This window comes from Lepeophtheirus salmonis, chromosome 5, assembly GCF_016086655.4.
Source record: "Lepeophtheirus salmonis chromosome 5, UVic_Lsal_1.4, whole genome shotgun sequence".
Taxonomy (NCBI): domain Eukaryota; kingdom Metazoa; phylum Arthropoda; class Copepoda; order Siphonostomatoida; family Caligidae; genus Lepeophtheirus; species Lepeophtheirus salmonis.
Genome location: NC_052135.2, coordinates 72,420,383 through 72,443,883, shown reverse-complemented (window position 1 = coordinate 72,443,883; position 23,501 = coordinate 72,420,383). Strand labels below are relative to the sequence as shown.

Sequence of the window (23,501 nt, the reverse complement as noted above, 5' to 3'; positions counted from 1 at the left end):
CTTTAAACTGGTGTAATTTATCAAATGTCAAGGCTCACTTATGGAAGATAAAGTTAAGTTAAAGTAATGTTCTGTACAGAATTGTTAGCAATTATGTTCGCATTATTTTGTATATTTAAAATTTTTACAAAAACACTTTTTATATTTTAAAGCAATTTTAGAGCCTTTTAAATAGGTAATAAGAGTGAATTTATTCGGTCTATAACATTGTTCAACTATTTTTTACTATGTAAAAAAAGGTACCATTGTCGTTATTATTATCATGAGTTGACTCTAAATTCTATTACAAAACATTCTATTATAAACAACTTTCTTTGACAGAAAATAAAAAGCCTAACTAAAATTAGAAAGGAAGAAGGTAGGCTCTACGATTAAGTCAGTTGTTGACAACCTACCAAAATTTATCAAATAATGTCCAATGCAAGTGACAACTACCCTGACAATCATCTGGTTAATTACTTTTTCTATTGCTGTTTTGTATATAATTGAATTTCTGGCCTTCCATAATTACATCAAATTCTGTTGGTCGAAGAAAATGAAAGATCTGGATAATGTGGAAACACAACCAAAATCTGATCCCCTCGCACCAATCCCAGCTGTTCCTACCAGGCAGGACAACAATTACCCAATAGTGTTATGATTAAATTGCTTTCTTTTCATGAAAGTTATGATATGTCCTCTGTTATGTTTTCACCCCGATTTGAATTCGAAAATGTATTGATTTACAATCAACAAGGGTTGAGTAATTCTTTTTTAATTTTAGATTTATTGCCTTGATTAAATCATTAGGGAAAGGTGGTCAAATATATAGAAATAAATCTTAGTCATCAAACGGGAGTTTTGTATTTTATTATTGTGTACGTCTAAAGGAGGACAAAATGAGTAGTGCTGCGTATTTGTATCGAGAAGCACATAGAGGCGAATGTGTTGTGCATGTGTCAGTATTTGGGAGTCAATATAAAATCTATTGAAACTTTACAATTAAAAAAATTATATGGTTTTAAATTGATTTTACCTCAAAAAATATGAAAATAATATTGTCGGCCCAAAACTTATTTTTTGTGGTATAGAAAAACAAGTTTTTATATAGACTCAATACAATAATATTTTTGTATGAAAAAAATCTTGAATAACTTTAAAAATATCTTTTTTGGGGGGAAGTGCTCTTCTTTTAACCATTTATTTGCATGTCTTTACTATGCGTCAAAATATACTTTGTAATTGCGATCAAAAATGCAATTCCAATGAGGCAAGAGTGTTATATATTTATATATATTAGTTTGTTAACAAAGTGTCAGAAAGTGGAACCCTCTTGTGGCAAAATAATACATTTTCCAGAATAATAATATTTTTTTAAATTTAAATATATAGGTGTATGTCACTTACAAAGCAAATTATTGTCAGCCCCTGTCATTGTTTAACCCTTTGTTCGTTAAATGGGACTTATACACTCCAAAATTGCTATAAATTAATATTCTTCTAAAATATGCAATATATATATCACCATTATTTTCAGTATGCTCATCAAACATTTAATGAATGTAGTACAATTCTTTATTTCTTTTGATCATGTCTTGTTTAGAATATTTATGGTACATTTCGCCATTTTTAACTGAGATGAGTAATTTAATTAAATGCTTTGCTTTTTTTTTTTTTTCCTTTTTATCTTTTGGACACTTTTTTTTTCAATTTGAGGACTTCAGCACACAATAGTAGTAAGGATATTATAATATTGGAACTATTATATTTATATAAACGTTACCTTAATCAAAAGTGATGAGTACTAATTTTATACTAAACATTCCCAGAAATTTATGAGTATTTCATAGAAAATTTAATAAAAATATAACTTTGATCTTTTTACTATAAAAATAACAAATTATGTGCAGTTGATATCCCTTAGTTAGATTGTTTGGATTTCTTAAAATAGGGTTAATTTCTTCTAGATATTTTGTATTCGCCCAAGTATTTTAGCAGTTTAATTGATAGGAACGATTTCAAAATGAATGAAATAAGGTAAAAATTGGTACAAATTTAAAACTGCAGAATAACTATAATCGTTCAAATAATTTTAATGTATTTAAATATTTTATATTTCAGTTGTTTATTTTTTTACCCAGTTTTCTAACCGCCTTATGAAACGGATATTCAAAAATGAAGAATTAGACAAACCATTTATAACATCAAACTACAGACTGTTGCAACAAATTTATATATGTATAATTTTTAGTTTGCTCTTTATGGTTTCTCTAATTATTTTAGCCAACGGTTTTTTTATACATTATAATATATTGTTAATGTGTCTGAATATATATATCTGTATATACATTATGTTCAATTTAAAAATATATGAATCAAACTGAGCTTCGAATACCGAAGCCAAAAAAATAGCAACTATCCTGACTTATCCTAAGTAGTTACTTTGTAAAATAAAAAATATAAAAAAACATGTAATTTTCAAAGCTTTTCCTATTAATATTCTTAAGCGAACATAAGCATATTAGTATTCAAAATTTATCTACACATTTTTTGGATTTGGGAGGGAGGGAAAAGATACGTGGATTTTCTCAGAAACATCCAATGTTAAAAAAGAAAGCATTAAAAAAAAAGTTATATAAGAATAAATCGTGTATACGTAGATTAATACCTAATAATGAAGGAGCACTTTACTAATTCAAATACTTAAATAAGTAAAGCATGTTATTCCAAATTACTTACTTTTACTCATTATTTTTGGGATAATGATGAAAAACATCCACTAATATATAGCATAAGAAGGTTATAAATTTCTTTATATGTTCAGGTATTCCATATGAGCTCATAAATTCCCATACTCTCCATATTTATAAATAAAGGGTTATTCTTATCGAGTGGTACAAATTTTATTAGTTTCATTCCAGAATAACATTGGTGCCTAACCAGAGAGGAGGACAATATCTTATCTCTGAACGGAGCAAGCTAAGACGATTTGAAAAAGCAAAGAATATTCTCAATTTTCTAAAGGCCAGTAAAATGTTTGCCAAAGTTTTGCTCCTTTCTGATCAGAAAAACCTTAATATGTCTGTGAACAAGTATAATTGTTGCAAAATTGCAACCGAACATCTACATGTCTTCAAATAAAAAAATCCATAAGGCATCAAAGGCCAAATTTTCTCTCTCAATTATATGGAGAGGAAGGAGGGGCTAAATCAGATGTTTACATGGAACTTCTAAGTAAGAAAGTAATACCTTGGTCAAGAAAAAAGTTATGGGGCAATATTGTTTTCACTTAAGATGGAGCTCAATAACATCACTCTACTAAGACAGAGGCCTTCCAAAAATACAACTTTCCAGATTTTGTGACATCAATATGTTGCTGCCTTTCCTCTGAAGAGACGAACCTCTAGGATATGTAACTATAAAAATAGACTTTTTTTTTTGCGATTTATTTATATATATTTTTGATTTTTTTCTGAAAGGAACTATACAATTTAAAAGAAAGACTTATTTTCAAAAAAAAACCATCAAAAATTTCAATTTATCTTTAAGCATATATAGTACTTTAAAACAGATGAACACAACAATTACAAATATAATAAAGTATTTTACGCTTTTAAAACAAGTCAATTTTATATTGAATTCTATGAATTAGTTTGCCCAGATTTTTTATTCAAAGCGTAAATTATTAAAGTTTTTATTAAGTAATAATTTGTTGTTAAATTGTATATGATATTGATTTGAATTCATTCTTTTCAAGCTATAAATTTCGAAAGGTTAACTGATGATTTTTTTAAATATGTAGCTACAAAAAAAAAATACTTTTTATTTATTTATATATATTTTTGATTTTTTTTGTATACAATTTAAAAGAAAACTTATTTACAAAAGAACTTTATTTGTAGTTTATAGCTCAATAAAAAAATTAAATCTAAATCATCAAAAATTCATTGGTAAAAATAATTTTAAGTTACAAGTAATTGTAATACCATTTGCTAAAATTAGTTTTTTTTTTCCTGAAAGGATTAACCATTCTATCGACACTAACAGTATACAATAACATCATTAAGGCTTAGAAAGTTGCCTAAATACGCGTGAGAATATATTTAAAATAAGTACAAGTTGATAACCTTCAAGATTGTTGTGCTCTTATTAAATTCTAGCGGTAATAATTGGCATTTCCCAGATTATTAGGCGTCGGCTAAAATACAAATTTTGTTTTTACACTCATACGTTACTACTTAGTACCTCCATCAATTCAAATGTGTTTTGTCCTCAAAAATGAAAAAATAATAATTATTGTTTTATAATTTTATTTGATATATTGGCATGACTGATGAGTACTTTAGTCTTTAGAGCGCTCATATATCATAACAAATATAATTAATTTTTACATAATAAATTATATTTTTCACTTCAATCATAACATATACTGAAATTGCACTGGCATTATGATATACATTAGCGACAAATAACCAAAAATTAATAGAAATAGTGCTCTTGTTATACATTCACACACTTCCAATAATTCATTACTACAACTGATACATAAAAGTTGACGTAGACATGAAGATCAAGACACTTATTATGCGTTTTTTTTTTTTTTTTTTACACAAATAAATGATCCAGAGTCCAGTTAAAGCTTTTAGTAATACCAGAATTGCTTGAGGAAGAAATGCGTGCAATGAATGTTTTCAATTATTTATTTTTTTAATACTTGTTGTGTATTCCTTCTTGATAATTGATCTGTTTGTTGGGGGAGGGGGGGAGAGGGAGGGAAAGGAAAACGAATTGAAGAAAAGAAAAGGATGAAACTACCTTTTTAATAACTCAAATTTTCTTAATTGTTATGCAAGTTAAGAAGGTTTCCTATGAACATATGAATGAAATGGTAAAAATCATTTAATTATAATTTAATTTAATTATGTTAATCTGTATTTTATTATTTATATGGACTTATTTACTTTTTTATTGATAATACTTATATTTGAATTGTGAATAAATAATAGTTAAAAAAAAAATAGGACAACGTTGTTATTTCTTTTATAAAAATATGTTTATGATATACATCATTAACCACTATATACAGTCCACCCATTGCTGTGTTGTCATACATTCATAAATAAAAACTTTGTCCTTCTTTTTTTAAGTATAGATTTCTTTCTATCTTGAACATATTTATTAAATCATTCGTTTTTTTGGAGTTCCCAAACTTGAGAAAAAAATTATTTATTCTTATTTGTTGTAAATTTAAATTAATTTTGATAGGAATGAACATCAATTTTTACTGTATTCAATTATATTCAAAACCGTACTGAACTATTGTGTTTACCCATAAAAAAATAATCTTGAAGATTCTTTAGAGCAGAGTCATAATTGTAAGTCCTTTTTTCATGCAGAGTATAATTAAGGATCGAAATCTGTGCTATTCCTGCTTATATCTTTGCAAGATACAGAGTGAAAGTTTGAATTAAGTTCCATTATCTTATTGGTGGTTGCAGCTAATTCAATGACAGCTGAGCTGATTAATTCTTGGCTATATCCTTCTCCCCATCGTTGCAGCTGCTTGTTGCTGATCTAATGACCTGTCATGACAGCTTATCTGCTCTTCTCATCAAGATTTTTCAAATGTTAAGGGTGATAATGTTAATTTTCAGGGTTTTTTTGAGCATGCCCATAACAAACTCTATTTTCATCATTATTTATAATGATCTCCATCATTAGTTACTATGTTGTCCCTTCAAATTGACTAGATATATTTTACTTTTTGTTTTACAATCATGAAAATGTATGCAGTTATCATACCACTAAGAATTATCATCAAAAAATATTTATTTAGATATGAACATGTCGTTAAAACATCAAGCTGAACAAAAAATCTTATTTTAGTCAGTTACTTCAATAATCAATAATTTTTTTTTTTCTACAAAAATATGATCACAAAAAGAAGATAAAATGACATTGTTAATATATTGGATGATCAATTTTTACTATAAATACAATCAGAAATGCAACTTTTATTTATTATTTGTTGAAAACTTCATTAATATAACTTTATATGGGTTTTTGATATGGGAATTTCTCTTTGTGTAATGAAAAATGAAGCAACATAATTAAGAGCTAGGACATATGCTGACTCATTTCATTAATTATAAATCTATAATAACATTATATATGTCCTCGAAATATTGGACTGATTATGTATTAGACTGTATGACAAAAGTTAGGATTTTGATATCACTGGATATTTTTTATTTTGCATTTTAGTGATAGTATATTATCAAAAATACGATCATTGTTCATTAATGTCAATTAAGAAACATTATTTACCATTTTATAATTTTGTACATTGAAAAGTGTCTAATAAACTCTTAAAAATATGAACTTTAGTTTATTATTCTTTAATTTCTGGGGTTGATTTGTTTTAATTAAGCATATTTTAATAATATTCTATAATTGTCATATTTTCACTGTATTACTAAGGTATTTCCCTCAATTTTTCGAAAGCATTTATTGTTACCATTTTATTCTTGAGGAGAAAACATCTTCATATGTATTAAGTTACTATAACTGAGTGTACTCGTAAAAAAAAAGAAGAGTAAAACTGATTAATTCTTTAGGAGTTATCTTCTATCTCATTATAAAAAATTATGTGTTAACTTATATGAATTTATCATCAGAAATGTGATTTTATTACACACGGGCTGCATGATTGTTGCTTGCACTCGATCACATAGTATTAGAAGTCATTGACTATCCCTTTTCTTTACTAATTTGGTTTTTTTTTCTCATCTTAGCTATATAACTAATCTGATCCTAATACAAATTTAAAGTTAGAATCTATAATATAAGAACCTACAAAATCTTCTCAAGGAAAAATAAAATAAAATGGCGAAAATATTTGGGAAAAATTACCACTCACGATTCAATCATTAACTATATATTAAATGCAAATGTCTGTGTCTGTGTGAGTTTGTATGTCCAAGAATCACACCGAAACCAATCCATGGATTTTGATTAAATTTTTTGTATAGCGTTTGAACGCCATGGGAACATTTAATAGCATTTTATTAAAACATTTTTTACAGAAGAAAAAAAAGAAAAGTAAATAAGACAGATGATTTTTGATAATAATATGAAGATGGAGTGATCGATACTACTTCTTGAATATTTACCTTGATTTAACCTTTATAATCTCTTTTACTAAAAATAGAAGAGTTTTGAACGAATATTAGTTGCTTATTGTCACGACAATGCCGGCCAAACCTATTCTATCTATCTTTTTTTAAAGTGTGCAAAACATGCAAGAAGATTAGATCTTAAAATAATTTTTATAGTTTATAAGACCCAATATATTTCATCATTCATTTTATTTTCTTAATGTCCCGATCAACGCTAGGAAAACCTAAGTTGGTAATACTTAAAAATAAAATATATATTATTGCATAAAAAAATATTAACTAACAATCATATAGACACATTTTGGCTCCTTGTAAAGACAAAAAACATTTTATAATCTATACTTACTTTACTATTATGACTCCATAGAATAAAAGGCTGTTTCTTGGGACCTTGCTTGATGGTGCAAGTAAGATTAAGAGTGGATCCTTTATTTAAAAATACTTCAACTGGTCCTAATATTTTGGTTTCCGGATCTGTGAAAAGAAACATGAGATATTTAGTTTTTTACATGTGTGCATAATGTTTTTAATATAATATTTTTAATCAAATAATTTATTTCTTAGAAAACGCAAGGTATAGAAATCTTTGAATGAATAAATTATCTGATCATCCTTTTTGCAACTTTTTCCAATAAAATAAAAATTTCCAGACTTATTTACAAATAACCAAATACTAAATGCACAATCGATTTATCGAACAATATTTAGCATTTTCCTATTTATTCATATCCGTTGATATTGATATCGGATGTAAGATATACATATAGGAAAGTGTTGAATTATCTTAAAACATAAATTTATAAAGGAAGAAAATGGCTTATATTTTATCCGACATAATATAGGATGTGGCATCCACCTATATAAATTTGAAATTCAAAAGGACGAGAGACGTCATTTTTGAAAAAGTATGTGAAGACAATTCAATTTTCGGCTTCAAAAAATTGCAATAACTTAGTTTTAATCCTACAAATAGAAGTTATTTTGTTGTCAACAGAATTTTACGCTCAGTATACATTGCAAGCACCTATTTAAAGCCCTTGATTAAGTTATTTTTGGTTTTTTGTAAACCACTTATACCGTAGTAACAAAGAAGATCCATTTCGAATTTCTAGAGAACTCCCTGCTCCATCGTTTAGCTTTTTACGAATTCAGTGAGAGCCGTTCTCCCTAAAAACGTTTGAAATGGATATTGAGTGTCCTATCAGCTTATCCATCTCAATAGGTATGTTGGAATTGCAAGACCTGTCCGCGTAAAGGACTAGTAAAACTTTAAATATAACTGCTCCTCGTTTAAAGTTGTTTTTATGATTGGGGAAAGACATTACCAGCCACTCATATAATGCAATTGCAGCCCCATACACTTCTTGCTGCACCCTGGAGGCCACAGCTACAATATGGGAGAGTTTTGAACAATCATAAAATAGATGCCTCAAATTTTTGAACTGCAAAAGAAGCCCAACTTTTTCTCTTCTTCCTCCCCGAATTTATAAATAAATTTATAAATGAAAATAGATGAGGCTGCAATTCGAGAGCGGAACCATTTTTCTCTAGAGCAAATAAAGGGATTTTTTAAAAGTTACCTGGAGTTTATCAAAACTTTTATTGCTCGTTAATCGACCCAAGCAAAAAAATAGTTTCTGCTTAGACAGGCAAGGGAGACATATAAAGTCATGTAGCTATCACAGATTATTTTCTGAGTGCGTGAAGTCGATAAACCTTTAAGAGCGAAGTAAAATGGATGACCAAACTCAACGACCTTAACATCAGCTTCCAGAAACCGTCGAGTCCCATCGTAGTTTTAAGAAACTCTTGCTGGACCATGCTGATCCTCTCTTCAAATGTAGTGTGAGTATGTTCATTAAAATTCCTACTCAAACGTACGGTCCATAATTATAAATTACTTTGCAGTCTCAACAACCACAATAAATTTAAATATTTCCATACTTAATCAATGTTCTTCATGCCAAAACTCCACATTGCCGTCGGAGCATACAGACGAGATATTGTGACGTTCGGCCATGAACAAAATTATCTAAGGAGCAGATGCAACAATTTGTGACTTTGTGTCAAAGCTCAAAGCTTTCTTGGCAATAATTCGTTTTTGGAATGAAAAATGCTCAGAATGAAAAGTTTGCTATCTTCAGCGCAGCAATATAATTTGTTGAATTTGATAGCAAAACCTAGAAGTGAAGACTATATCATAGAAAATATTAATAATTGAGAAAAGTGAGCTATTGTATTTGCAATTCTGCACTGACTTTTTTTTGAAAAAAGGTTTACCGAAAGAGAGGATGCTCTTTGGAAGTACAATCATTGTCCATATTTCAATTATATCCGGGATATTTATTTGGGGTTGGTCATACCAATTTGTCATCTTTCTAACAATTTCAACTATTCCCCCACAGTTTAAAACAACCACAGACAAAAAATAAGTTTGGGTTTGTAGAAAAAGGCGACAGATAGCCTTAGTAACCTTGTTACTAGTGTCTTCAAGAGTAAACACATCCAGGAATCAAGTTTCATTTAAATATTTAAAAATAGAAGAAGCCCTTCCATCAGATACGAGTTGACGTTATACGTAAGCTTCGATAGAGGCATTGAAAGGGATTTTTATTGGTTTTTTTGGATTATGGGTTAGTCATTTTTTTAAACTTGTGTATAGGAGTGCATTGATTTATTTTATTGTTTGTTTCTTCTTAGAAAGCAATTTTAACTAGGGTGTTTATCTATTTTTGTATGATGCAAATTTTTCTGGATGAATAAAAAAAATGGAAGGTAATTTAGATAATTGTGTCATCTATGAAAGTTCAATTTTCAAGCAAAAAGAAAAACATATTCATACTTTTCGTAACTTATTCCGTAATCCTGTTAACAAACAAACCCAGGCAAAAACATGAACTAAAGTTCGTTGGTGGTAGTAATTATAACGTTATTTAGTACATTATAGACCTAACGTAATATTAATAAATATATCTTTTTTTAAAAAGAAAAGACCCTAAGCAGAAAAAAAAAAAATTGTCTTAAGGCTTATTAAAAAAAGGGTTACCATAAATATTTAAGAATAAATATATGTACTTAAAAAAAAGTTTTAAAAATTACCATTTCTATGCTATGTATATTTGCATATGAAAATAATCCTTGACCATAAATAAAACTTATTTTCTACAAAGAAAATTACATTATATAGATGCATTTTTGTTGCAAAAGTTAATGCAACTCAAAGAAAGAACACATTATGTTCCAGGAAAGTATCTGTTAAATATATGTATTCTTAAGCATTTACTAAAAGTATAAAAAAATATATATGTTTTCAGTAGATTTATTCCACTATCAATTATGGTTTTAAATAATATTTATATATTTCTAAAAAGCTCTTTACCCATCTGTTTTTTATGAAAATACTGGGCGTTCAAAAAGTCTTTCATCACCCATATGCTGACGAAATATAGAGTTTAGTAAAGTACCCATCAATTTTTTTCTATTTGAAGAATTTGAATTTCTTAGAAAAGTGAAAAGTGTTGTAAAATTCATAAAGTTATGTAAAGTAATCAAAAAAATGGAAACAAATAGGTGAAAGATTATAACAATTGTTTGCGTCAGCCATAGCAACTATGAAATTGTTAAGAATCGGAAGATTAACTGCATACAGGGTACAAGATCAGAAGGCATGTGGAGGATGGAGAAAGCTCCAAGGATTGATCTCGAAGTGGTATACCAATACAAAAACATGAAAAAATGAGTTTCTGCCTCAAAACTCTAGCCCACTCCAGTCCTCTGGCCTGAATCCTTTAAACATCTAGGTAAGTCCAACACCTGTATAGTTCTTACAGGTTTTATAACTTGATTTGGAAAAAAACCTCATATATATAAAATATTTTTGCATAATATTGTAGCTGATGGCATTTATTTTCGATCTCAAAAATCATTAAGCTTGAAGAATTTTGACAATTTCAAATTAAAATAATGAATTTAAAAAAATCACATTTTGAAGCAAATAACTGTTTTTCATAAATTGAATCAATAAATACTTAAGTTTTGAATTTAGTTTTAAAAATTTTGATAATATATGCAGTAAAACCATTTTTGGCCAGTAGTTATTTTTGATTGCAAACTCACGTTCCACTTTACTCCATTGCATGATAACGAGAGACTGTATTTTTGAAAAAAAAATTAGAGTTTCGTTCAAGCAAATCAGCCCATCCTGTTTTTAATTCTGTAACCTGATTTGCCAAGCATGATAGAAAATAATATTATGTTATTATACCTTAATTGTGTTTCTAATTAAAAGAGACTCAAAATTTTTAGTTTTTTAGGCAACAAATTTAAAATAGCTAATTTTATATCTGTTTCTAAAAAAGTAATATTTTTATGTTAAAATAACGTCAATTGAAGTTAATTGATATTTTACTCATTACTCCTTTATTATATCTTAAAGATATCACACTCTAACAATTGGACTAATTAATATCGAATTTTAGAATAACTTGTAGTTTACATTAAATTCAGCGAAAAAATTATTTATTTTCAATGTCAAAGTATATTTTAAAACTTGCATGAAAGTATCTCTGGTTTCAAATCCTCTTTGAAAAGACCTCAGTTTAATGAAGTTATTAATATAATATTTTTTAATTATTAATTTATTTCAAAATGATTTTCCTGAAAATTTTCCAAGCTTTTATTGTATTTACCACGGAAAATCTTTGGACTCTTTTCTTCGTTGATAAAGTAAGTTTAACTTCAAATAGAAAAACGCTTAACTCATTCAAAGTTAAGAACATAAGCAAAATTATTAACCAATACTTTTACAGACTAAAGTACTGAAGTCTTTGACCCAAACCAGCAATTTGTATTAGTTAAAAAAATAAAAGTTCATCAGGAAAAGTTTCAACCCTCTAAATAAGTACTTATTTAGCTGATAGAAGAGTGGCGCTTACCACAGAATATAGTAGTTTAATACCAATGAAAAGCCATAATTTTAATGTTTCCTACATGTTGTGGAAGACCATTAAAGGATGTACCATTACCTCAGCATAAATACTTACCAAAAAGCATTTGCATCTGTCTAAAACTTACACTAAGAAATTGAAAAATATTTTTATATATGATATTATTATATCATACAAATACACTAATTTAAAATTAAATTTATTTCAAAACTGAAATTATTATAATAGTTGGTTTTATGTTTTAAAATTATAAAAAATGGTATTTTTTATAAAGAGTCACTAAAGTTTTGCTTGATAAAAATTATTTTTTTTCCATGAATTTAATTTGAATTAAATATAGTTGTAATATTAGATATTTTATAGTCTATAAGATAAGTTGCAATATGTTAAAGAATTATAAAAACGAGCTGAATGACAAATTACTATTTTTGACCTTATTTTGTAAAAATAAATGTAATTATTTTTTTAATTAATTATAAAATATGTATTATTGTGAAATGAGTAGGCTCAACTTATTATTCATCATTGAAAACGAAGCTTAAATTTGAAGTATATTGTCAGTAATCAAACAAATGTAAAAGTTGTTTTTTTAAAGTTATTTTCAAAAACTTATGGGCCTCTTGAGCTACATGTAAAGATATTTCAAAACTTTTAAAACTTTTCTTCAATGTTTATAGTACAATTCAGCACACTTCTTAACCTAAGCCATTTTCATTTCTAAAAATTATTAAATTATTTTAGAACTAGTAGTAATAAGGATAAACCATTGTTGGACTTTATAAGAGTATATTTGATAATCGACATCATAGTAATTGTTGTATGCTTCTTTAATAATAAAAACGAAGTGGTATTTGTTTTTATATCCTAGATTTTAAACATGTTCACAGCTAATCGAATATATAACGTTATCATGGCTAAGCATCTGTTCGCCCAAACATTTTTCAAACTGTCTTGGTCAACACTTAAACTTTGGGTTCGTTTTTTGTTTAGTTTTTAGTGTGTAGTTACTATTACGTATTATAAATAAAAATTTAATTAATCATTAATCCATTCTTTAATTTCAGAAATAAGTCTGTAGCCAGATGTGATAATTTTCCATGCTTCAAAACACTTTTGATACCAACAGTCCGTCGTTCTAATGTATAAAAATATATAAAATATAAATCATTTTCTTTATTCATCCGTCTTGCTTATGCATTTTTCTATAAAATCTTTTTTTAAAGATTTAATCATGCTTCTTATATTAAGTTATAGTAACCTTTTTTATTTAAAACTTACAATAATATAGAAAGCTAATCTATTGATTGTAAAATCAAAATAAATATACTATTGACGTTGAAATATCATCGATACAAACGAAATATGTCTACATATTCATAGCTGTCTTCGTTGCATCGTTCAATCTTTTGCTATCCACAAAAAGAAATGAAAAAGGTCTAAAGATTAACTGGTTCGTGGGCTATTCATTCATTTTATAATGTTGTTGAAATGCTTCATATGTAATAGAATTGATATATAGAGCTTATAAATCAATAATCAGTATTCCTCAAATTATCGATTAGTACAATAACAAGTAGTTATAGATTTTTGAGGGACGCAGGAAGAAGGCTAGTGTTAACCTATGGTACCATTGAATTTTATTCTTTATAATTCATTACGCTTTTTACATAAGTTAGTAGGGGAAAAATGTCAAACTGCTCAAGAAAGATAATCTTCTATATTTAAAATAAGATGCTTCGTAATTCTGTCGAGAACAATTTTGCATTAACAATATTGCTTTTTTTGAGATTTTGCCGCATCATATATTCTTCGCTCTTTAAATGTTTTTATAGAAGAGTTTCAAACTTAATATTTTGTCCTTAACCTTGAAACATTTCTTTTTTTCTGTCGATAGAGTTACATACATTCTTTAATACTCAACTAAGATCAGGACTCTTATTCTGATTTTGGTATTCTGATAAATGAACTTGCATATCCTAAGCTGTTGTCCTTACTAATTAACTCCTCAATAGTGAACTAGATTCAATTACATTCAAAAGCTTATTGAACAATCGTTTATGCTCATAAAAGACAGAGAGTCACTTTGAGGATTTGTTGCAGAGTTATATTTATAAGTCCTAGTTGGACTCAAAGTAGAAATAAGGTTGACATTGGAAGAATTCTTCATAATGTCCTTTCCCTCATCCCTTGTCTCACATGATTGTAGTTGATGTAATGGAAAATTATGACATCTAATCTGCTCTCCACTAAAACATTCTTCAAATTGTCATATTAAAATATTGATTTTCGTTTTTTGTACATGCCTAAATTGTGCCATATTGTACAAATTTCCATCACTATAAATGTATTTCTTGATTCTTGCATGTCCTTAAAGAAGAAAATATACATATTGCAAATGGACTTCAAAAACCATTCCTAGGTCGGATGAAGTAATTGTAATTTTAAAATAATATGCTCTTTTTTTATAAGTTTCAAAACATGTTAATTTTCAGATTGGCCCGTAATTTTGGTTTAAACTATTTTGCAACAGGATATTTTTTCTTAAATCATTTTGTTGTAGACCATATTGCCTTCAAGCACTTTTGTCTCACATTAATAAATTATATAATTACGTCTTTATTTTCTATTTTTACTTTCTATTGATGTTCCCTTTGAATTTTTTTGATTAAAATATGTAATATTTATTACTATACATAAAATGCATTTAATTTTATTTTTTCATGGAATAATCATAGAATTATGCCGTTAAGGGGTTTATTTAGAATTCATAAATTAATTTATCATAATTGCAAAAATACCCTCTACCCTACAAGACAATATATATATATATATATATGTACATAATAAAAATATTCATTTTTTAGAAAATAGTTTGGATGTTCATGATTTAACATCAATTTGAAATTGGTTAATTACTTAATTAAAGTGACTGGGTATATTATTACAATATTTGTTAAAAGGTTAAACTTTTATTTCAATATTTGGTTAGATAATTAATTCCATATCTTAGTCAAACAGTAAAAATTCTAAAGGATCTTTGATATTGGTAAAACTATATTATATATACTTAAATTTTTTTAAACGTATGCAAATAAAATCCCAATTATAATCAAAATCTCTGAATTTCCATTATAAATACATTGAAGAAATAGAAATAAATTAATTATGTAAAGGTTGTGTTATCAATATATAAAATTTTATTCTCCAAAGGATTAAAAAAAAATAATCAGTTGAATTACATATTTTTGGAATAATTAAAAAATGAAATTTTATATCTGTAACTTCATCGGGCTCGGAGCTTCTTTTCAAATGAGTTTGACAAAAAATCATACAAAAATATTTTTGGGTTTTTGTTTATAGTTTGTTCCTTCCTTTATAAAAGTTTAAGTAAAAGAAAATACATTATATTTCAAAATGATGGCTTTAATAATGTGTCTATTGCGTTCTATAAGTGTGATAAGTTTACAGTAGATGACGTAAGAAACAACAAATATTTCCTATTAATTTTTTTTACTGTTTTCATATTATTTTACGGAGTATTGCTTAAGTGTGCGTAAAACATGGACACCCCAAAGAGAAAATAAGCAATATTTTAGATTTTTTCTCATTTGCGAGTAAAAAATTAAGCCATTCAGCATATAATGTGTGATGGTTTTCATATTCGAACAGATAACGACGAGCAATTTTGAATTAGTCGAGTCAGAATGTAAATTAGCACTATTTTGATTGCCAATGAGATAAATTATGATGGAAAAATAATACAAAAAAATCATTAAAAAGTAATTGAATTATTTTTACTAAACTTTAATTAAAACTAGATTTGGGAAAACAATTTTTGGAAATATATACTTATATAATAGATTTATATCGGCAATGCAGTTAAATTTGGTCTTATCCCTTCAAATTGATTTTTAAAACACCTTTTGCACGGTATCATTGCAACAAATGTTTAATAAAGGTACTTGATTAAGTTTACTAAATAAATTAGTTTTGTGAAAATTATAAATATATTTCTTGCAAGAAAAAATAGGGTTATTATACTAAATTATATGATTTATCAATCCTAAATGCAACAAATATTTATAACATATATATAGTTGATATTTAATACTAGTTAAAAATATTTATTCTGGGAGATGTTTTGTTCCTTGATTGGTTTTACTATAGACAAATAATATTGGGAGGCCAAAAGCTAGAAAATATTTTGATATAAAATTTAGCTGTTAATAAAGATGGATGTAGAATAAAAGTAAAGATTTTACAAAATATTGTCCTTATATAGCAGCTCAATTCTTTTACCAGAGACTATAAAAAAAAACTGCCTGGGTATGACAAACTTCCATCGAGCCTATCGTGTCGGCTTTATATATTTCTTACTCACTTAAAATCATTATTTTGTAGGTAGTGTTTTATCATTTAACAAAATATATTTTAAATATTTCTGTTAATTTTTATGATTCAGAGAAAATTATTTGTAGGAACAAAAAATTAAAATATTTATAATATTTTTGAAAACTTGGGCAACTCCTTTTTTTTATAACAATGTCAAAAATTATACTTTTACGTAAGTAAAGACATTTTACTCCATAACCAAAAAGTACACCCATAAAAATAAGTTATTTTTTATTAGTTATTTAACTCTTTGTTAAAAACATCATTTTTATAACACAATTAATGAACTAAGTAAAAAAGTAATTCAACTTTATTTCATTACTTCATGAATAGTTAATTTATTATAGTAATTACGTAACTTAAATTTTGTATCACTTGATAACTATTTGGTATATTTTAAGTACACTTGTAAATATCCATTAAAATTATGATAATATTAGTGTGAAAAAGTAAAGCTGAGAGGAAACATACTAGAATAATCTTAATCACATTAGTTTGGGTCTGAAAAAAAATATAATTTTTTATTTTATATAAATAACATGTCAATTAATTATTTTTTATAAAAATTACTATGAAATATATATTTAAATTTTGGGAATCGAATTTAAACATATGAGTTTGAAGAAGTTGCGTTCATTATAAAAAATAAATATGACAATTTTTGCTGGAGCAAACTAGAAAATATACATAATTTGCTTAATGGAACATTCCGAATTGTCTGTTGAGTCTGGAGGTCGATTTGAATGGAGTATTGAGCCAGGAAGCAAGGTTAAACTGATATACTTTAAATTAATGATACTTTGCAAATCCACAAAGAATGATAAAGACAACAGGGAAGGATCCATAGGGCATTAAGGCATAGTTTTCCTTAAACCGTTTCTTAACCAAAAATAGATCTGTTTATTTTTCCTTAATATTTACCTTCGTACGTCTCAATCACCAAAATGAAAAAAGAATCCAATATATTAAGTATAAAAATTAAGGAATATCTTTTAATCAAAACAGTTAATTGAATTAATAAAACATGTATTAAAATTGTTAAATATTATTATGCTAATATATCCTTAATTAAGCATTATGAAGAAAATAAAGAATTTCATTTAACATAATGTAATATTTATCTCTTATTTTTAATGAGTTCTAGTTCAAATTGTAAGTAATATACCGAATGGTCCATATAAATCTGAATAATTTAAACTTAAAATTTAACAGGATATAATTTACTAATTAACTAAAAAAATTAAAGAAGATTAGTACAATAAATAGATGTGTGTCTCAGCTCAAAGAATGATTAATTTTGCGGCCCTTAGTGGCAATGATGGTTTCCAGTAGTGGCAGAAGTCCTGACAACTGCATTGGAAATAGTCCTCAGTTTTGGCGTCCCAGTTCTGGGTGACAATTGGTATGAGGGCCTTGGTGTTGTGATCAAGTACACTGAAGGCCTTCCCTCGACATGCATACAAAAGGTGTAGTCGAGGGGTGTGGCATAAGGGCTGTAGAGGCCAGCAATTTCAACAAAGAGTTCAAAAGACTCATTCAAATTATTTCCATAGAGTCTTGTCAATGAATGAGACTGTTTTCTTTAATTGCTGATGTGAAAAGTGACGTCTACAACCTCACAAGGCTCTTTCTACCTTGTTTTTTGATAGTTCTCTAGACAGTCTGATGTAAAAGTCCGAGATATTTTCCATAGGTCCACATGAAGTTGAGGGGATTGTCCTGGGATGTTTTCTTTAGCTTTACTGGGTCCAACTTTTCCTTTGTGACAGAGCCTTTCTTCCTCGCTAACGTTTCATACTTGCTGACAGGGCAGACGGTGATCCTACGACCAGCTGATTAGACTGTGCAAATGAAAACTCATGGATCCCACGCAAGTGCAATTTTCTTGACTTGTACGTAAGCCAGAGACCTCAAGTTTGGTTTATGTTGTACTTAATTTATTATTCTTTAATATTTTGAAATATTAATTAATTTCAATCACTCAACTTTCATTAGTTATTGAATTAGTAAGTGTTCAGATTTCAATGGACCACCCAGTACGTAGCTCTATAAAAATTAGAAACAACATAACACTTGTAGTACGCCTATTGAAACAAAGAAGAATGGAAAAGACAAAAAAAAACGACTTTTCAGAAAAACATTGAGTTAAATTCACTAAACTTTAATTAAGAATAACTAAATATGGTAGTAAAATCTCAGATAAAGGATAAAAAGTATATAATCTTAAATGTTTCAGGAGGATGCTTTCAGCGATGAAATGTAGACTCAATAAATAAAAAGTATATCTAAAAACTTTTGGGGTATATTATTTCCCACTTTACATACAAAGACGTAACTCAATGGTAAAAGTTTATTGATTTATATAGTGTAATTACTTAAATGGTTATTTTTACATAGTTGTATGTATTTAAACTATGATGATAACATCCATTGATCATTTTATACAACACCCGATCTTTTTACATATTTAACTATTTATGTTCAACTTTTTATACCAATTTTTTGTTACAGAATGTTTCGTACTTTTATAACTAATTAGGCATGTACATATAGTTTTAATATATTGTACTTTAAAAAATAAATATAAAAACTTTGACAAAGTACTTTTTTAAAACAAATGTAGTAACATTTGTCCAACACACACAAAATTCAACGAATTTTATTTAATGTTAGGAAAAATAAAATATATTTGAACTATTCAATGTATTTTTTTATCAATTTATATCCATCAATAATAATAATGTTTTGTATTATATTTTAGAATAAAACTATTGTAATATCATAATGAAATTAGTTTTATTCGTAATAAAGTTAACACAAGTAAACCGGCCATTTGTCAGGGCCAGCTATAATCTTTGATTATTATCCTACTAAAACCTTTCCATTTTTATAAAAGTCGAAATGTTTTTCGATCATGTACCTAAATAAACAAGTTAAAGTTATATTTTCTATAAGTATATATGTTGTTTGTGGACTTAAAAATGATACTGGCATGACTAAATTACTGATTTCTTGTGAATTTTATGTAATCAAGAAAAGACAACTCAAACAAATTTTTTAAATATTTAAATACAGCTTGTTTGTGGAATCCCACGGTGTCATTAAGACAGCTCAGAGAGAACTCAAATATATATGAGAGGTGTGGCAGTATTTATCTCCAAGTTGCACCCAAACTTGCTAAGTATAGGTGGTTGAGTTTGGCTAAATATTGGGAGAGTTGTCGGATGTTGGTGATGAAGTTTGGTTCTCTTTGGTTCTATCGGGCTTCTTGATGTTATAACCAGCCTGGATGGAGGTGCCGACGATCTCTGCAGCTTTTTCAGTACTGTTTTGGAAAAGATCGTAATCGCGTTGTATTTATGTTATTGCTCTGACATTTTCACACTTAAATTTATGATATATTAACCACACATGTTTTTTTTTTAATGCGTAATCAAGCCTCGTAATTAAAAATAAAGGGTATAAGTATTTTGTCATTGCATGTTTTTGGACCTTACTTTATATTTCCATAACCCTGCCAATATAAAAACAATTTGGAATTATTATGATATTTTTTTAAATTGTGTCATGAATCAATGTCAAAAAATTATCATCAATTTTTACCAAAGTTGCTATAAAATGCTCTATAGTAATAAAAATAAATAAACTGTCAAAATGAAATTATTAAATTTTATCAATATTATTTAAGAAGGGACATATCGAAGCAAAACTAACCTTCTCATAAATCAAATGATAAATCTCAGCATAATTCAACATATTGGGTGTATCTATTTGGTTATAATGTACGTTTTTTTACTAAAGGTTGTTTTTATGTTTACTAAATCACAGGAATTATTTAAATATCCTGATATCCTGATGCTTTGACAATGAAAGCAAATTGTTGTTATAAATATTAATAACTTGCGTTTTTATGAAGATGATAGTAATTTAAAAAAAATAACTTATAATTGATGTTCTAACAAAATATAATCTGAAAAAATAACTTCATCTATACTAATTAAAGTAAGGGATGTTGAAAATAGCAGCAGAGTTGTCGTGAATATGACAAAGAAATGAAAAAAGCATAAACTCCACGCTGTATCTATTAAAGGTGTAAAAATAAACTACACCGTTGCCGATTTTCAATTTTACTCCAAGTCCAGAAAGGACTTCAACTAATACCTTCGTAGCATATGAACTTTTTAAAATAACATCATGTAAATAGTATAGAGTTTAGCCCTTTGTTAATGAAATGGGATTTTCTGTCATTCCAAATTTGATAAATTGAATTAAAATATGGAATCCCATATATCAATACATATATATTATAATATAATATATATTTTTTAATAAGTTTAAATTTAATTTTCTTGGAACGACTTCCAAATTTTGGTATATTTAATTTATTTGTATACTTTTAAGTCGTTCATTTGCTTTATCTATTTGTTTTTTTTTTAATTTAAGTTCTTAAGTTATACACTTTGCCACAAATGTACTTTCACTCAATATCATTTAAGTTTATGAGTACATTTTTAGGGTTCTTGGACAACCATTTCTTACAGAATTTTTTTTTTCGCCGAAGAACATTTTCCCGAAAGGGAAATTTTTCGAACGGACAATTCGCCCAAGAACAATTTGCCGAAGGATAATGTGCCGAATGGACATTTCGCCGAATGATTATTTCGGACATTTAGCCGAAACATAATATTTAATAAATACTATATTGATATATGGGATTCCATATTTTAATTCAATTAAGAAAGATTTTATGATAAAGTGCCAAAATTGATATCTTATAAATGTCATAAAAGTAAATGAATTAGTGTTCTTTTCCAGAAAATATGTTTTTATACATATGTAACTCTTTAAAGCAATTACTTAGATAGCATTACTAAGAAAGTTAATTAAAAACATTTTTAGTTTGGCAAAGAAAATACAAAAACTATTCTGGTAGCCCTGGCAATTAAAAAAGGTTTAAAGAAGAGCAGTTGAACTGTTATTTTTGTCGTTTTATTGGATTAGCTGCTATGAGTTGAAATAAACAAACACAAGTCCAACTCTGTATCAATCATAGAAATATACAGGAATTACACTGTTGTCGATCCTCAATTTCATACAAAGTCTGGTAACCCTGCCAATTGATTAACATTTTTGCTGGAGAGCAGTTTAACTAGTATGATATTTAAGTAAATTATCTTCTTGCAAGCATAAGAGGAAATAAATAAACATAAGACGTGCTCCGTAACAAGCAAATAAGTATTAATGATTACTCCTTTACCTATCCTTAACTCTATTCAGAGTCCAATTTGGAACAAAACTTATAGTTTTACTATCTGTCATTGATGAGCACACACGCTCGTGGTTAAACTTTATAATTAAAACGAAAGAACAAAAAGATGACCGCTTGTGAAAGTTACCAACTACAAAAAACAAAAGTCTTTTGATAATTAATACTTCGGATTTACATTTTTATTTTTATGGGACTTTAGTTTATCTTTTTGACATAGCGTTCTTAGCGATTAGAAATTTGTATAATATTTGATGTTCAATATAAATTCTTTTGGTAAACTATTTTTTTCTATGAAGAAGAAGAAAAGTATAAAAAAAGACATTTTAGATTTTTTTTTTTAAAAGAAATCAAATTTTATATATAGAAAATCAAAGTTTTTTATCTCATATCTTTTTAGTAACGTACATACATACTTAAGTATATCAGTTTCAAACGTGAGTAAAATTCAAGAACATGTCAAATGTTTATTATTGTTCCCCTTGGAATTACATCATACATATGAGAGGTCTTTCTTACCATACTAACGTTGAATTAAATATAACAGTATATTTTAATTTAATAATCAAATTAAGTTTATTTCAAGAATTTTAATAAATTGTGGTTATTGCATTTAAAAAAATCAAAATAAGTATATGTTGTAAGGTTTTTCTTATTGTTCATTTTGTTCAAAAAAGTCAATCAGCAACGGTTGAGTAAAATTGAAAAATATTTATAGGTAGCTCAACATAAAGTTTTGCAAATTAAAAGTGACTTTTTATCATTATCATAAAAAAGATTTGAGATTAAGCTTTTTATGATTCAAAATAATTTATAGATGACTGAATTTACTGTAGGATTTTTGATTTAGAAAAAAATTTACAACTTGAATAATAATGAAAAATAATTAAAAAGAACAATAGATCTAATAAAACGTGTTGCGCACCATGTTGTTATATATTTTTTTCCCCCTAATAAACATCTAATTTTAATGAAAATTTTCTCATGTCGTTGCATTATTAGTGTTTCAGAGGGACAATTGTTTTTATATATTTATATTTTTTTTTTTAAATAATGATACTCAATTATCATTAATACTTATTCACTTTGCTTTATGAAATATATATGTTAAATTAGTTTATAACTTTATAAACAAAATATAAATTATTTCGTTAAAATATAGTTTCTACTGTATCAAGAATTATTATACAATATACATATTTTAAATAATAACCTTTTTTTTCTGAGTAATATGTCTGAAATACTAAAGCAATCTAGATCAATTTATATTGAGTGCTCTTCAACAACTTTTAATAAGAATTGAAGCTGCAATTCGTCAGTTGTTAACGATTCACTGCATGCTTAAATGAGTGCCACTCCTAATTTCGATTGGTTATTCACATCGTTATGAGCATCAATTATTTCAATGTATTTTTTTAATAATTCTTAAACGGGCACAATTTTGGATTAGGTTTAAAAAAATTTATAGGAGCTTCAGTATCTGGATACATTTTTTAAATTTTTTTTTTTTTTTAAAGCCTTTGTGTTGTCAGAATATTTTTTTTATTGAGTTTTGGTTTTTTATTTCAAACAATATTTTATTTTTCGATACCAAATGGATAATTAATTAGATTTAAAATAAATTCCATAAATGGTAGAAAATGTTTGATATGCCATTTTTGAAATTAGAATATTAAATCTGGAATAATTAAGTAATGATTTCACCAAATTCAAATTATTAAATGAAGCTGAGGTTGTTCA

The 23,501-nt window shown here is 26.9% G+C and overlaps 1 protein-coding gene across 1 annotated transcript in view; it reads right to left on the bottom strand.

Annotated features, from left to right (window-relative positions):
• Positions 1-23,501, bottom strand: part of LOC121118961 (kin of IRRE-like protein 1) — a 331,486-nt gene that overhangs the window by 42,456 nt on the left and 265,529 nt on the right. Inside the window, exon 6 of the mRNA XM_040713567.2 lies at positions 7,504-7,631. Within this exon, the coding sequence (XP_040569501.1) occupies positions 7,504-7,631 (128 nt within the window). The remainder of the gene's footprint in view (positions 1-7,503; positions 7,632-23,501) is intronic.